Source organism: Chenopodium album, chromosome 7, assembly GCF_948465745.1.
Source record: "Chenopodium album chromosome 7, dcCheAlbu1.1, whole genome shotgun sequence".
Taxonomy (NCBI): domain Eukaryota; kingdom Viridiplantae; phylum Streptophyta; class Magnoliopsida; order Caryophyllales; family Amaranthaceae; genus Chenopodium; species Chenopodium album.
This window is the reverse complement of record NC_137840.1, coordinates 73104023-73121611: the sequence shown is the minus strand read 5'-3', so window position 1 is coordinate 73121611 and position 17589 is coordinate 73104023. Positions and strand designations below refer to the sequence as shown.

At 33.2% G+C, this 17589-nt stretch overlaps 2 protein-coding genes across 2 annotated transcripts; one reads left to right on the top strand and one right to left on the bottom strand.

Moving 5' to 3' along the window:
• Nucleotides 1–6086: 6086 nt before the first annotated feature.
• LOC145638459 (26S proteasome non-ATPase regulatory subunit 4 homolog) lies at nucleotides 6087–11406 on the bottom strand. The gene is made up of 5 exons (XM_081689423.1): nucleotides 11277–11406; nucleotides 11050–11163; nucleotides 10795–10900; nucleotides 6938–7021; nucleotides 6087–6810 (listed from the first exon to the last, which is right to left on the bottom strand). Exons 1-5 carry the CDS (start codon nucleotides 11286–11288, stop codon nucleotides 6662–6664), a joined length of 465 nt encoding a protein of 154 aa, XP_081545549.1. The 5' UTR covers nucleotides 11289–11406; the 3' UTR covers nucleotides 6087–6661.
• A 3119-nt stretch (nucleotides 11407–14525) lies between these two features.
• Nucleotides 14526–17252, top strand: LOC145638458 (pectinesterase 2-like). The gene is made up of 2 exons (XM_081689422.1): nucleotides 14526–15420; nucleotides 16535–17252. The coding sequence occupies exons 1-2, from the start codon at nucleotides 14526–14528 to the stop codon at nucleotides 17209–17211; spliced, it is 1572 nt and encodes a 523-aa protein (XP_081545548.1). The 3' UTR covers nucleotides 17212–17252.
• The last annotated feature ends 337 nt before the right edge of the window (nucleotides 17253–17589 follow it).

Here is a 17589-nt window from a genome sequence, read left to right as displayed (position 1 = left end):
GTTGAATTGGATAGCGATTTACAATTTTTAGGCTGTAATTTGCAATTTTTTTAAATGGCTGCAATTGACAAAAAATTTCTTTTTCTAAATTATTTTTATTGAACTGAAATTATTATTGCTGATATTTTTACTTAACTAAAATTACTTTTATTAAACTAAAATTATTTTTACTGATTTTCTATTATATTTCTTCTTTAACTTTACTGATTTTTACTGAACTGAAACTATATTTACTGAACTGAATTTTTTTTACAAAACTGAACTTCTTTATACTGAAATGAAATTAATTTTACAGAACTGAACTTATTAATACTAAACTGAAATTAATTTTACAGAACTAAATATTAATTTTTTAAGATGAAGTGAACAGGGCCTAAAACACATACTCCCTCTATCCCTAATTGTTTGCTCCACTTTCTTTTTTAAGGTGTCCTCAAAAGATTGCCCCATACTACTTTTGGCATGTTTTCCCACTTGCACTCTCTCTATCTCTCTCATCATTGATATTTGTATCAACCCATGTGCACCATTTTTTGCCCAAAGCCTTAATAAAGTGAATTTATGGTTTGTGGCAAACAATTAAGGATAGAGGGAGTAGTTGGATTGGTAACTTGGCATGTGGACCGACTTATTATCTTTGTGGGCTTTTATGTATGGGCTTGAATTCACGAATTAGCCCAGATTACTACTTCTTCTTTGCAAATACTCCATCTTAAAGTTTTTCTCATTTAAGGTTCTGTTTTTATTCATCTCGATCATTGTTTTAAAGAATATTATTTTTGTTAGATTAGTCTCGTGCGATTAAGTTTGTTAAATATGACGTCGCCTTGTAATTTCCATGAGGGGGTTACGACAGTGACGTCTTGACCGAATTAGGTTAATTATGTTGTTAAGATTCCTTTAATACTTGAAAAAGAGTCACTACAAGAAAAAGGTGAATTAGCAACGGAATTTTGCGACTACCATAATAATTAGTTGCAAAAATAATTTTAGCGACTGAAAAAGACGAGTAGTCGCAAATTTTGCAACCGAATTTGCAGTAGTTGCTATGCGGTCGTTAATTAGCGACTGATTTTTGCGCCTACTATAATAATCAGTTGTAAAAAATATTTTTGCGACAGAAAAAGACGAGTAGTCACAAAATTTGCAACCGAATTTATAATAGTTGCTATGCGGTCGCTAATCTGCGACGCTCTTGTAATAATTTGCAACTAACACGGTAGTCGCTACTATTATTTTTAATATTTATTAAAAAGAAATAAAAAAAAAACCCTTAGTATAATAAAAAAAAATTAAAAAAAAACCCCTTATTCCTAAAAAAACGAAAAAAAGGTTATTGCCGCCAAAAAAACAAGAATTATCAATCAATCTTATACTCTTATTCACCGTCAAAAACAAGAACTATCATACTCTTCCTAAAAAAAAAAATCCAATCATTTAACTCGTGAAACAAAACAAAAAAAGAAAAAAAAAAGAATTAATCACTCAAGATACACGCAGAAGGGTTTTTCAAAGAGAATCAACCCTCAGCCCTCACCGTCGTTCTTCACCTTGTGTGTGTTGTTAGTTGAGGAGTGCGTTTTCGCAGTACGGCGATATCGAGGATTGTAAGGCGGTTACCGATAAGATCTACGGGAAGTCGAAAGGGTACGGGTTTATACACGCAGAAGGGTTTTTCAAAGAGAATCAACCCTCAGCCCCTCACCGTCGTTCTTCACCTTCCTTAGCTCCGCTGCGCCACCACGTCTCTTCCCAGGTAAGTTTAAATGCCTTCCACCCTTCGCTTATTGTAATTTGTCGACTATGAATTTTAGGGTTATCATTGATTTTTTTTTGGGTCCAATTATTGATTTTAATTTGGTTTCCATGGTCTAATTGAAGTCAATTAATTAAAAATCAATCAAAATTGATTGAGTATGCAAAAATCCCGAATGATTTTCAATGTAAAAATCCCATTTCTGGTTATTTCGACCCCTTTTTTTTAACTATTATTTGTAAAATATATACAAGTATATTTCATGAAGAAGGGGGGGGGGGGGTTGTTGTTAATTGAATTCTCGTTTTGCTCTGAATTCCTGTTCATTAGAGGGTATTGAGGCTCGCTAGTTATAATTGAATTCTTGTTTGCTCTGATTTTATTATGTTTTTTAGCCTAATTTGCTGCTGGTTGGTTGTCATGGCAACCGTTGTGGGTGGTTGCTAGAATAACAGTATGTTAATTGAGTTTGCTCCTAATTTGAGTAGTGGGGCAGCAAGTTATTCTAATTGGATATAAAAATTTACCTTGACCCGGCATCGAATGCATAAATGCATTCACTCATTCTGTTTTCTGAGTATCTTCTTGGTCTGAATTCACTTCACCTCTATATAATGTGTAATCATGGATCACTTATTTGGAGAATTGGAGTTGCTTTTGGATTGGAAATGTGTTTGGAGTTATTATGAAGTTAAATATATTAGCAAATCATTAAAGCGAATTGGTGCTGGAGTTATGCATTTCAACTTCAGGTTTCTTAGTGAACATATAGCTGTTGTGAGTTGTGCAAACTACTTGGGTAAGGACTCAGGGAGTCAGGGGTGAAGAACTTGTAATTAAGCATGCAAGTTTCTTGGTCATTCACTGTTAACTTGACTAAGAAACTTTTAATAGTGTTAATTACATACTACGTATGTTGATTTTGATATCCTCACATTTCCCACTACCCTCATCTTCTTATCTGGGTTGAATAAGGTGTATTGTTGTCATTATCAAATCCGGTTTTATTTCCCGACATCTATGTGACATCAACCTTGGCCATTAGATGAGGATACCATTAGATGAGGATAACCACAATGCAAATTAGGCTCAAAAACATAATAAAATCAGAGCAACTTAGGGGCAGCAACTTAGGGGCTAGAATAACAGTATGTTAATTGAGTTTGCTCCTAATTTGAGTTGTGGGGCAGCAAGTTATTCCTTATTACGCTCTTGTAATAAGGTGTTAGTTAATTGAGTTGTGGGGCAGCAAGTTAGGGGCTAGAATAACAGTATGTTAATTGAGTTTTTTGTCCGATTTTTTTATTTTAATTGGGTTTCTATTGCGAATTGATATTAATCTAATTATTGATTGAATTGCAAATTGGTTTAATATGATAATATCACAGATGCGAGAATTATTCTTGAAAATAATACGAATTAAGTAACTAGAATTAGGAATTAGTATTTCTCGATTATGTTTATGGGTTATAAGGGGTTATTCTTAAAAATACTACGTAGTAAGTAACTAGAATTAGGAATTGCGAATTTTAGGGTTATCATTGAGTTTTTTTTGTTCAATTTTTTTATTTTAATTTGGTTTCTATTGCCAATTGCGAATCCAGAAATATTGTTTTTTGTTTTTTTTGTACATATTGTCTTCACATTAGAGTTACAATTAAGCTTAGGTCTAATTCAGTTCAGCTCTCCTCCTCTCAATGGCCTGTGTATATCAGGAACAATGCAAATATTGGTTCACAGATGTAGCAGTTAAATACTATAGATAATACAGCACCTGCTACTTATGGTTAGGGATCGTTGGTTCACTGAGTTTAAGGTATGTTTAGAATTTAAGATTTTCTCTTGTATTCATTGCTCTTAAACTAGTGAAGTTGCATGTTTCAATATTAGCTTTGAGTCTCTTATTCTTTGTGGAAAGCATGGCCTATTCTATGTGGAAAGCATTTCATATTAGGGTAGAGTAGATTTAGCCATTTTTTAACTCCTGCACTGGTATTAGGAACCAATCAGTCAGACTAAATGCCAATTGACAAGTTGTGTTTGATCTAGATGAAGTGAGTTACTCTTGATGATTGATGATCATGATTTATTGTTCTATGTTTAACCTTTAAAGTAGCTCCCTTGAGCTCCCAACTATAGGAAAACTAATGGATTGCATTTATGTTGAAAACTAATTATGCCCTGGTCATCTCTGATCACAGCCCCAAGACCCACTCCCCATCCCTCCTTCACAGCAGCATCAACATTGATGCGTAAAACCCCGGCAGCAGCAGCAGCAGATAATGAGTTGGTGGTTATTGCTCTTTTTTCTATTAAAAGATCTACTTATGCAAAGTCCACCCTAGATGGACCTTAGCTTGGTGGCCCGGTGAGTGAGTGGTAGACATTCAAGACAGTGTTATTTATGTTACCTTGTACAATATGAATGTTAAGAGTTAAATGACATTAAAACCGTTTCAATATATTTACCTAGCAAAGATTAACCTGTAAAATCGACATTTAGAGAAAGCTTACAATATTCACAATAGAGGCTACAATGCTAGTATGCCAGAATCTTGTTTGATCTTCATGAAGGCTCTACATGTTAGCCAGTGTTTGGATGCTTAAGGGATGACAAATATATATCACCCAATGGCTGACCATATAGGTAGCAGACAACTATTAAATTAATGCATATACTCTGTTGCCCTTTTGGAGTGATGACACAATTGTATCTGATTTATACTCTGATTTATATTTCACTTGGTACTGCTGGCCATATTTACTGCATGCCTAGATAAAACAGTCTAAAGTTAGAGACAACAATCTGAAGTTGGGCTGCTTTATGTTAAATAAATCAGAAATAAAATTATTAATGTATAATATGCTATTTTGAGTTAAAATAATTTACTTTACTTGTTAATTATGTGCAGTGTACATATACTTGGAGACCTGAGTTCGATGCTAAGGCTAGGAGAGAATTTGACAAAAAAGCTGGGGACCGACTTAGGGGTACATTGAACCAAGTTTTCAAAATGGCTCTCCATAAGCAAGTTAGTTTCATGACAGACATTGTTCGAGCTGAATTCATAAATAAGTGTAAGCATCTTGATTTTGTGAAACGTTCTAACCAAGCAAGAGATAATCGGTTATCTGGCCAAACATTAGAGAAGTTTGACCCTGGCCATCGCCAAGGTAGCATATCTACTCCTCAAGTGGTAATAAATTATTTTACTAATAACTGCTTGGACCCTCACTGCCATCAATACCATTTGCTTAGACCATCACCTAACTTTTCACTTTGTAACCAAACTCTGATGGTATCTAAATAAATCAGATGGTATCTAAAGGCAAGTTTTTACTGCTATGTACTGATCTGATGTCCAAAATGAAAGACTATAAGATAACAATTAAATTAAATTGTGTTTTAGAAGTCCAAACAAGTTTTTATCCCGGACGATGTCCCGAGTCATTGCTTGTATTTTTATTATAGTTGTTTTTTTTTTTTTAAAATGTATTTAGTTTATTTAAGTTTTAACATTTGAGATCATAGTTACTAATACATATCTTAATGCAGGGAGATTATATGGAAAAACTCGAGGAATATAAGAACAAAGGAATTGAGATAAACCCCGACAAAGTCTACTTGGAGGTTGTAGGTGGGCAAAAGAAAGGAAAAGTCTACGGTTTAGGGAGTGCTTCACATATGTATTACAAGAGTGATCCTACTTCTCAATCTACTGCATCATCTTCCACTCCTTCCATGATTTCTCAATTAAGTTCTCAAGTTGAAGAACTAAAGAAGATGGCGGAAGAAAACCATAACAAGGTAGAAGAAAGCCAAAAAATAGCGGCAGAGAGCTTAAAATGTGCTAAGGAATTCGTCGAAAATCATGAGATCGAAAAAGCTACATGGAAGAAGGAAAAATTAGCTATGCAAAAAACATTGCAGGAAATGGCATCACTTGTAAAACAAGTTTACCGTCCTTATAAGCCTCCTACGCCTGCAGTCACCCGCTCTCGTGATACATCTAAGTGATTTTTATTTTCTTGGTGGTAATTTTATGAACAACTGGTCTTTTCCATTCTCATTAATTCTTGTTTGAAGTAGCTTTTTTTATATGGTAATTTCGACGCTTTTTTGTGTCTAAACTAATATACGAAGTGTTGGAAAAACTAATTTCGCGCATTTTCCCAACTTTGTGTAGTTTTTTAGCGACGCTTTTACATGTCCACATACTCAAATTTAGTGACGCTTTTTGTTGTCTTGCGTTTATTCGTGTCAGCCTATGGTATGGCGGGAAACTTTTGAAATGTGAAAAAATGCAAAATATGTAGACATTAAAAAGCGTCTAGAAATGTTTTCTAAGTTTTTTTTTTAAAAAAAAATTCCTTTTATTAAATTATTACCATTATACATACATTATAGTTATTTAAATTTATCATAAATTAAATTAATAACATTAAAATTAAAGTAAACAAATATTCTATATAACTAGATCAGATTAAAAAAAGAAATCAATAATAATTAATCAACAATAATAAGAGTACATAGTTAATTAAATTACCAAATTTATAAACGAAAACATCAACACAATTAATTAAAAAAAAAGCGCATAATATAGTAGCTTGTCCCTAAATAAATACATCAGTAAAATAATTAAGACTAAAAATTTTCACCAAAAAAAAAATAATTAAGACTAAAAACCAAAATAGATAGACGATGGCGTTATAGACGATGTAGTCGCTTGTTATTATGCTCAAGTGTTTCGGCTATTCTCTTGTTGCACCTACATTGCCTTTTCCAATCTTCAAAAAAAAAAAAATACAAAGTATAAATTAGTACATTACACAATATAGGCTTATACACACACACACATACACAAACACACACACACATACACACGCAAGCTTATAATTCCATCTTTAATTTCCATTACTAGCAACCACCACATACAAAGATAACTCAGCAATCGAGCGAGGAGCACAACCAAATACCAGGGTACCACCAACGGGTTGTCCATGATTATCCACTACAATGCCTGCATTATCAACTAGTAGAAGCACCTTCTTATCTTTTGACAACAATTTGAGACAAGGAATAGCAGCCGTGTCAGGCAGAACAACATGAATTGTAAATATACTAGAATTACCAGATGTGTTTTTGTATCTAGTTGATCTGCAATCAAATACCAGAATTACCAAATACTAGGGTACCACCAACAGCAATTGATCTGCATGGATCTGCAATTGTTACAACCTGTGAAAATATCAAATCAACATGCCCTGTAATACAGGACATCAAACTATAAACATTATCAGTCCCTAAAATCAATGAATCATCAAGCCAAGCCATACTCTTCACACCATCAATACACGACATTTCCTTCAAAACCACGAACAACCCACTTTTCGCATCGACCTCTCGATCATGCTTACTACTGCCTGAATTCAGCTCAATGAACACCACTTTCTTCCCCATTGCCACCACAAAAAGGTAGGCACCATCATTATCCACTCCCCTAGAACTGAATTCCTTAAACCTCACCCCATTCGATCTAACCCCGCCACCTAACTTTTTCATAAGCCTCCCACCTACACTACTACCACTACTACTAACTCCCTGTTCATTAATCCAATTAGAATTTCCAGATTCAATACTACAAACCCTTCTAGCAACAACATTAACACCCTTTAGAATCCCAACTTTTTCACAGGCTGTAACAATTGCAGATCAAATAGATATAAATACCCATCAGATAGAACCAAAATTCTACCAATTTTATTAACAACATGAATTGAATTAATACCAGAATGACTAATACTAACACATCAGATATAATTTGTGTGCATTCAGGTGCATTTGAAGCACAATAATCCTATCAGATTATTAACAACTTAAAATAGCCATTTCATTCACCAATTGTAAATAAGCTTTAAGCATACAAAAACTCAAAAGTGAACTTGATTGCATGAAATACCAAACACATATTGAAATCAGATTAGTCTGCTAAGCAACAACTTAAGTATAAATGTATCATTTCTGAAATTCAGTTCTGAATTCAGTTCTGAAATTCAGCTCTGAATTCAGTTCTGAAATTCAGCTCTGAATTCAGTTCTGAAATTCAGCTCTGAATTCAGCTCTGAAATTCAGCTCTGAATTCAGCTCTGAATTCAGTTCTGAAATTCAGCTCTGAATTCAGTTCTGAAATTCAGCTCTGAATTCAATTCTAAATTCAGCTGTGAAATTCAACTCTGAATTCAGTTATGAAATTCAGCTCTGAATTCAGTTCTGAAATTCAGAGCTGGATCCAATTCTGGATTTCAGCTTAGTATTCAGTTTAAGGGTAATGTAGATAATGAGCCGAGGCAAGCATGGGTTCCTCTACTTACCTCAGTCCAAAGCTCAGAAACTAAAGGCACCGCACTCGGCTTAAGCTATGGCAGCAAGATGGAGCCAATATTAATTTAATTATAAACCCCCTAAAAAATTCATAAGCAATAAGCCTTTTGGTCCAAGATAGTATAAATATTAGGTGAATATGCAAAGCTAAGATAAAAAAGAGAGAATGGTCCAAGCTAAGATAATATAAATAATAGGTAAAGTGCCCCTCCATACAAACACTGCAGGAATAAATAAGGGAATAACTTTATGAGATGAAAAAATTCCATATATACTCGATTACAGCAACACAAATAAGCAAGCACAAGGTATATGTATGGGAGTGAGATTGATATGGTTACCAGTCAGTACTTCTAAAAAGATACTCATGAAAAATTAACAATATAAAATGGCATACGACTCCAGCCAAAATTTACCACAATGACCCAGACCATTATATCAAATTCATCCCAAAAATTCTACTCGAAATAGTAGTAATTCACCACTGGCATGCATAAAACTTCATTATGTCTCACTTAGTATATCACAAACAGTCATCCCTAACTATAGAAAATCTTCCAGATTAACAATTATGGAAACCACTAGAAGGAGATGTTTAAGAAAATGATTTAGTCATAGTTTCAAACTTTCAATAGCCTCTTTTGTAACTGAGAAATATAGATCAATGGGGATTGGGAAGCACTTGACTGCAAAGCTTCTAAAGTCTGGTCTGTTTAGTAGACATAGAATGGTAGAAAGGAGAGACACAAACAAACAGAGGAAATAAGAAAGCAAAACAATGGTCAAGCATTAAGCTTGTCTTGATGAAAGCAAAATGATGGTCAAGCATTAGGCATACAGGAGTTTTTAGAGGGGAAATAGAGGAAGACGATAAAAGAGGTATATAAAACAGTTAACATAATGAAGTACTAGGACAAACTACAGTCCTAGGACCACTTTTCCTACAGCTAAGTCACTCTTTCCCGCGAATGAAAGATCAATTTCGCTACCACATTCTATTATTTGTTAAATACTACTTCAATAAAATTATTTGTGGATGCAAATTCTAGTCCACAAGTTTTATCAAGAGGCACCATATATCACTTTAAATCATGTTTAAATGACCTAATCAGTCATTCAAGTACACTAGCACATTTATAGAGATGCAATGTAGCAAGCAATCAAGCAATATGGATAGTCTAAATATCTAACAAATGTCTAAGTATCTAACAAAATTAATCATTCCTTTCACAATAAAATTCCCAACCAGGTTTAGCAGAGTATGGTTTTCTAAATGAGTGCTTCCAATCACTCAGCTGATTTTCAAGAAACCCCAAAATAAGAGCATAACATTTACTAAGTGTTTTATATTTCTGATTTGGTCGATTTCACAAAATACAAATTTTTCCAGCACATTTACAGAATCGAACAATACATTCTTGAATCAATAAATTTCTTAAAATATCTTACTATGAAGCACCATAAGGACCTCGATTTCAGATTTTCAAGCAGAATAACAAGGAAACAAAGACATGTGAGAAAACAAACATGTGTAAAAGAGAGCAGCATACCTCATTGATGACAAATTTCTTTAGAGAGGATAATCAGTACTATTTCAGACTCAGCAAACTCATCTGTTCAATCCCGGGGTCTTCTTACTCTCTATTTAAGACTAAATTTCTTTTTCATCAGAGGGGCCACTTCTGCTACAGTGTCATTTTGACTTCTTATTTTACTGAGCTCGTAATCCCGAGCTACAGATTAAACCTTAAGGTAATGGTAATAAAGCTCAAGTGTGCCTAGCCATCGTCAACTACACAACAAAACCAAGCAATTCATCACCTTGCCAAAATAGGAATGCTTACACATCTTTTATGAGAATTTTTAGATATTTAGCTTGGTATCTTAACTAATTTCGATGAAAATTGAAACTAACTTCTAACTATTGTATGTGTACTTTAACCAAAGTAATACGATCAAAGCTGCTTTAGAATTCAGAAAATATTAATAATAACTTAATGCAAGCATATAAAGCTTTGAAAGCTCATCGTTCTTTTTTCTTCTGCAACATCAAATGATTGATTAGTCCAAGTTAATAATAAATAAAGAAAATTGTGATAAAAGCTGGAATGGTGAAATGTATGCAACTTCTTTGTTTTCTCAGATATCTAAAACCAATTACTCACCACTTTAATACTCCATTTGTTCTATTATACACGGTATATCTCTAAATGTAAACAATCATGTAAAATTGTATTGTATTTTTTATTCTACCCAATTGGTGAAATCCTATGAATTTGAAACCCAATTAACGCATCTTCTGAATTCATAGCGTGCCACCCAGCCCAGAAAATGAATAGGGTATAAGTAGTAAAACAAACCGAATGAAATTCTGCAACAACTGAGATTCTTAGTTAGACCAAAACCTGAAATAATTGAAGCGTAAGTAAGCCAAAACGCTCACTAAATCCCCTACACCCAACACGCCATACAGTCAAACCCTAGAATTAAATACGATGGCTTTCTACGACACAATAACTAAAAACTCAATGTAATTTCACAACAACTCAATATAACTTCTTTGTTTTCTAATCATGCATTCACAGCAACAGATTCAATAACATGCATAATCAAGATTTATGTTAATCAATTCATGATATATCAAACGAAAACTAACCGTGCATACAAGCCAATATCTTTCCAAGATCACTGGTGGGAGTGACCAAAACACGAACACCTTTTCCATCCATAGTCAGAATTCCAACAGTGTTCTCCGGATTAAACTACACGAAATCAATCAATAACATCAAAACCCATCAAGTAATATCCACAATTAACTACCAAATTCATAAAAAAAAATACCATTGATAACAAATTCAACCCCCAAATTGTAAATTAGGGTTTAAAAGAAGTGAAGAGAGAGACAGAAAACCTGAGTTTTAGCGCCGCAAATGACATTAACAGCATAAGAAAGAGCTTGAAATCTGGTGGGCGAGTAATCACCATTACGCATCCACTCCGAATTGACGATGCAGATTATAGTCGCCTGAAAATTCCAATAAAAAAGGGGGAATAATAGAATGTCAGTAAAATTGAAAACCCTAATTTTGAAATCGTTTTAGGAAGCAATTTAATATGAGATTGAGTAGAAGGAAAAACCTCGAGCACCATGATTGAGAAGAGGAGAGAAAATCCAGAAATTGAGAGATCGAAGAAGAGGATTTCGAGGATTTCAGTGACGAAGGAGTTTGTGTTAAGGTGTTGAGATGTAAGAGTTAGAGAGAGAGAGAGAGAGTAATTTGGGTATATTCGTGGGTATAATCCGGTGTTTGATATTTCTTTTCTTTTTTTTTTTATTTTCCTTGGGTTGCCTTGAGTCACGTGTAAATCATACAAATTTGTCGACGCTTTTTCTTGTCAATAGCTGATTCGACACATAAAAGCGTCGAAAATAAGCGGGAATTTATTTTTACGTGGACACCCCATACACAACGTCGAACCAATAGCGTCCAAAAACCAAGGGATTTGTAGTAGTGTTAGTCATATGAGTTAAATATTGTTTTTTAATACATTGATACAAAATTGATTGATATTTTGGATATTTGAATCAAATTAACATTTTGGTTATTTGAATTTATGCGTGGGTACCTTTTTTGTTTTGTGATTAATATTGGTCATCGCTTAATTATGGTCTCAAATATTGATAGTTAGTCGCAAATATTTAGCGACTGCAAATTTGGTTTAGAGACTAATTGGTTAGTTGCAAAATCATTAGTCTCAGTAGTCGCTAATCTGTCACAAATAATTAGTTTTGTAGTCGCAAAAATTTGGTCTCGTATGTAGTTGCTAATCCGTCGCAAAAAACATTAGTCTCAATAGTCGCAAATCCGTCACAATAAAACTAGTCTCCGTAGTCGCAAAAGTTTAGTCTCGTAGTCGCAAAAATTTGGTCTTGCAGTCGCTAATTCGTCGCAAAAATAGTCTTAAAACATTGATCTCTGTAGTTGCTAATCCGTCGCAAATATATTACGACGGACAATAATTTAGTTGCTAAAATTTGAAAGTTAGTCGCTAAATGGTAGTTGCAAAGGCGTTGCAAATCTGTCGCTAAATTTGCGACTGTTCAAAAATTAGTCGCAAAAATGGATTTGCGACGAGGTCTTTGGCAACGAACCAAAGTAGTTGCAAATCCGTCGCAAATCCATTTTTGCAACGGATTTGCGACTACTTTGGCCGTCGCTAATTACCCTTTTTCTTGTAGTGAGTTTGGGTGTTAAAGAAATATACAAATTAACAAAATCTCAATTAATAATGTTCGTTATGTTTATATTTCGTAGTAGTATACAAATAGGTTAAAACTTAATTAGTCAAATTAAACAATCATATTAGACTTGAAAATTCAAATCGTAATAACATATCCAATCAAAGCTTCTACTAATGTATGCATGCATGATTGCATGGGGACAAAGATAACTTGTCTATCTCTATCACAAATAGGATAGCTTTCGCAGCCACCTCTAATCAAGTTCGTTAGATTTTGGTTCACAAGTTCATATCATCAACTTCAAGTGATCAAGATAAAAAGTACTAGCTACTATACTAATACAAGTATGTGTTTTGAAACTTTTGAATTTTGATAATTAGATTTTTCAAATGGATAAAACTCTCAAGGAACTATATTATGTGATCATTCAATATACTCAACTCTCAAGTTTGGCGTTGAAAATTTTAATTAGTTTGTTGGTTACGTACAATTCCCCTCTTTTCAATTGGTTACAATTTGGTGGGATGTTTTGAGATTTCTGTTAAATAATTTGATTGGAATGGATTTGCACTTCTACCTTAATTCAGATCAATAATTTTATTATTTTGATTAATTTAGAAGTTAGCTTGATTTTAGTCTTTAAACTTGACATTGTATGGTACTTCTACTTCAACTAAATTTAATGAGACTGGCCGAATAATGTTGTATAATGGACCAAAACATAAAATTCATACAAACTTTATTAATCATTATTAAGTTTAATTAAATTAAACATGACCTATACGTCTTGGTTTGACATTTGGTTTGACAATTGTTCATCACCAGATTAGGGTGCCTAATATATTTATACATATATTTCGTGTATGCATTGTGCTAGACTCTTTAATAAAAAGTAGTGTCATCGCGTATACATCTATATACTCGTACAATTATACCTCACCTTTCTTTCATAATAATGTAGCAACTTCAATTCTTACAATTTACTGTCGCCCTATACTTAGCTTGCTCGATCAAATTGTCATTAGCTCCACCTTTTGCTATTAATTTGAATTTCCTTATAAAGTAAAAGAATACTCCGTATTAATTTTCGTTTTCTACGTGCTTAGAAAAATAGTGTCGTGAAAGAAAGCTAAGTTATGGACGACATTTATTTCTGAAAACGATGATTGTATAGCTTTCTATAATGTAGACCTATTTTGGGAGCAAAAAGATTTCTATTATGATGTAAATTGAACCCGTATTTGTTCATAATTCTATTAAAACGTGCCACATGCATATAATATTATAAATGTTTAATTTATGAAATATTGAGTATATAATTTCTTGTTATTCATATATTTGTCAAATTATGCTTGGCATTTACGTAATCGCATGCATCACCCTTATTAATTATTATACCATGTACGTGATGAATTTTTTCAATAGACTGTTTAATTTAATTTTCATCATCACAATTCAACCATTAAAAATTGGTACATTTTTTCAATTGTTATTCTAAGCTAGTAGTTGAACAAGGTTATTTGAGTAAATATCAAGATTAAGGGTTTATCATCCCCTCGCGACTTATTGTTAAAAGCTTCAGCAAAATAAGTAAATTAATTAAGTTCAACAAAAATGATTATAGATAGTTCGGTATCAGTTTTCTAATTAGCTTGACTTGATTTTAAGATAGAGTACACCAAACAATTATTCATCTACCTGACTTGGTTAGTGGTTACCTACACATAAATCGGGTAAACAATTTGATCATACTAAGTATAGTTATATGGAAGAAAGAGAGACAAACATATTGATCAAACTACATACTCTAAAAGTTATATATAATTGCCTAGGTTGAATTGAAATTTTTGATCGATTGATCATAAGAAAGAAAAAATTGAAGAACATCTATCTATCTACAATTGAGTGGTGAACCGTACGTATTACGTAAGTAATTAAAGTAGACCAAAAAATGGAAATGTTAATAAGTTTTCCATTACCTACTTATTTAGCTTGTCAATAATCCAATTATAAGATTATGACCGCCATCCAATCTAACTCCTACATAAATCATTATCTCATGCATGCAATATAAATACCACCTTATACAAACCTCAAATAAATTAAATAAACCTCTCATATATTCATCATCACCCAACAAAATTATGGCTTATTATTATTCTATCTTAGCAAAAATACTTGTACTTGTCACATTTTTGTTTACTCCTTTTTTATTAGTTGAAGGTTATGGACCTCCTAATTTATTATCATGGTGTAACAAAACACCATACCCTAAACAATGCAAATATTACCTTACCCATAACCAATATTCTTCCACCATCAAAGGAAAATCAGATTTTCTTAAGATGATGATGCAAAGTGCCATGCAAAATGCTAAAAAGGCTCATCAAAATGCAAACTCTATAGGACATGGCTGTAAGAATAAGAAAGAAAAGGCGGCGTTGAAGGATTGTTTGGAGTTGTACGAGATGAGTGTTCAACATCTAAACCAGACTATGAACACCCCTAGTTGCACCCGAGTTGATACTCAGGCATGGCTCAGTTCAGCCCTAACCCTTTTTCAAACATGCCAAAATGGGTTTAATGACTTGGGTGTTACCAAAAATATTATGCCCATGTTGTCCAATGCTAATGTTTCATGCATGATTAGAAATGCACTTGCTATAAATAGTCATGGATCGGTTAGTGAGGTTGGAGGGCATACTAATTGGGATGAGCCCAAGGATGAGTTCCCGGACTGGGTTAGGCCTAGTGACCGGAAGTTGTTGCAGTCGTCGAGAACTCAGGCAAACCTAGTGGTGGCCCGAGATGGGTCAGGGGATTATAAGACCATAGGGCAAGCAATAAGTGCTGCCTCAAGGAGAAAAGGGAGTGAGAGGTTTGTGATTCATATAAAAGCAGGAACTTATAAGGAGAATATAGAAGTAGGTAGTAAGTTGAAGAATATTATGTTTTTAGGTGATGGAATTGGGAAGACTATTATCACTGGAAGCAAAAGTGTTGGAGGTGGTTCCACTACATATAGATCAGCTACTGTTGGTAAGTTTAATTTAAATTAATTATGTCTTTGAAAATAGGGGTCATATAATAAAACTGAGATCATACGTACATGTAGACCAATCTTTAGCTTAATGCATGTCTATTTTAAATTATAAATGTTAATAAAATGGAAAACAAGTAAAGATAAATTATCAATATTTCTCCTCACATTATATTTAATATTTAATGCAATTATTATTATTATTATTATTATTATTATTATTATTATTATTATTATTATTATTATTATTATTATTATTATTATTATTATTATTATTATTATCAATACAATGAGAAGATAGTAATATACTGTATAAAACAGTTGTATGCAATCAAGTTTAATTTAATTTTTCATATGCGTCTAAATCATCTAAAAGTCAAATTCATAAAAAAGTTATTCAGATATAATTTGGCGTGACTTAGCTTTCCACATACAAGACTTGCTATGCAAAACGACAAACGATGCATGACAATAATATAATTTATTCCTGATTTATTAATATTATGTCGCACCTAGCTAGCTAGTTCTCTTAACCAGCATAATTTGCATGCAGAACAATATTCAATCATCTAGATTGGTAGTTTTCAAAACTCCAATAACATTAAGTCTTTCAACGTAAGAAAAGAGGGAATATCTTACAACATCATCTCCTTTTATTGATCACGGATAAGTTCATCTTTGTTTTATTATCCTTAATTATGTTTATACTTTACTAAGGTAACGTAGCACAAAATTGTATATCTAAAACAAAATGTTACTATAAAAGGAATGATATTTGGTTAATCAGTAATTGCTTTAAGATTATGATCGAAAGAAATGTGAACCACTAACTTAAGTTTTAACGGTTTGAGATAAGTATATAGTAACTTTTTTCTTTAGCTTACCTAATTAATACTAAATTACTAAGTTAATAATTAAAGCGAACCAAAAGTAAAACGACATAAAATACAACAACGATAATGTAACCTAAAGTTTTCAGAAATATGTGATTATCCTAATTATTGGTATTTGGTAGCTTATGAAATTTGAACAATTTATCTCTTAAGTCTACAATGCTTACGTTTGTAAAATATCATTAAATAATTATTATTACCTTGGTCTTCATTTTTTCAGCCGTAGTAGGTAGTGGTTTCATGGCACAAGGAATTACTTTCCAAAACACGGCCGGTCCATCAAACCACCAAGCTGTAGCCCTCCGGTCGAACTCGGACCTATCGGTCTTCTACAAATGTAGCTTTGAAGGATACCAAGACACTCTCTACGTTCACTCAAATCGTCAATTTTACCGTGAATGTAACATTTATGGTACGGTAGACTTTATATTTGGAAACGCGGCTGTGGTGATCCAAAATTGTAACATTTATACCCGGTATCCACCCGCTGGGACCAACACGATCACGGCCCAAGGCCGGACTGACCCAAATGAGAATACGGGTATATCGATCCATAATTCTCGGGTCAGCTCGGCCGAGGACCAAAAAGGTTCTAAGACATATTTGGGCCGGCCTTGGCGCAAATATTCTAGGACTGTTTTTATGAAGACATATTTGAGCAATATAGTTGACTCAAAAGGATGGCTAGAGTGGGATGGCAGTTTTGCCCTTAGCACTCTATACTATGGGGAGTATGCTAATACGGGTCCCGGGTCATCGACGTCGAATCGGGTTAACTGGCCGGGTTACCATGTGATAACAAGTACTTCCGAGGCTAGGAAATTTACTGTTGAAAATTTTATTGCTGGTGATTCTTGGTTGTCTAGTAGTGGTGTACCTTTTACGTCTGGCCTTTAGGCAAAAACGAGTCATAGATTATATAGCATGATAATTCATTAGCAGAGTTGTAAATTCTAATAAAGAGTTGTATTACTTGTATACATGGATTACATCGAAATCATTTGTATAAATTAGAAAACATGTCACATGTATGATTTTCTTCTCATAAGTGAATCACATAAAAACTTTCACTATAAACGTTGTATCATACCATGTTAAAGTTTGACGTAATGATATAAATTGCACCTCTCTAGAGTTTCAATTTTGAAGTTAAAGGATTCAATTCCTTCTCAAGCCAAGTTGACTTGTACAAGTTTTCAATTTAATAAGACAATTTTTCTTATCTGGTCTACCAACAAAAAAAAAATGTATATAAATTAATTGTATCATGAATTT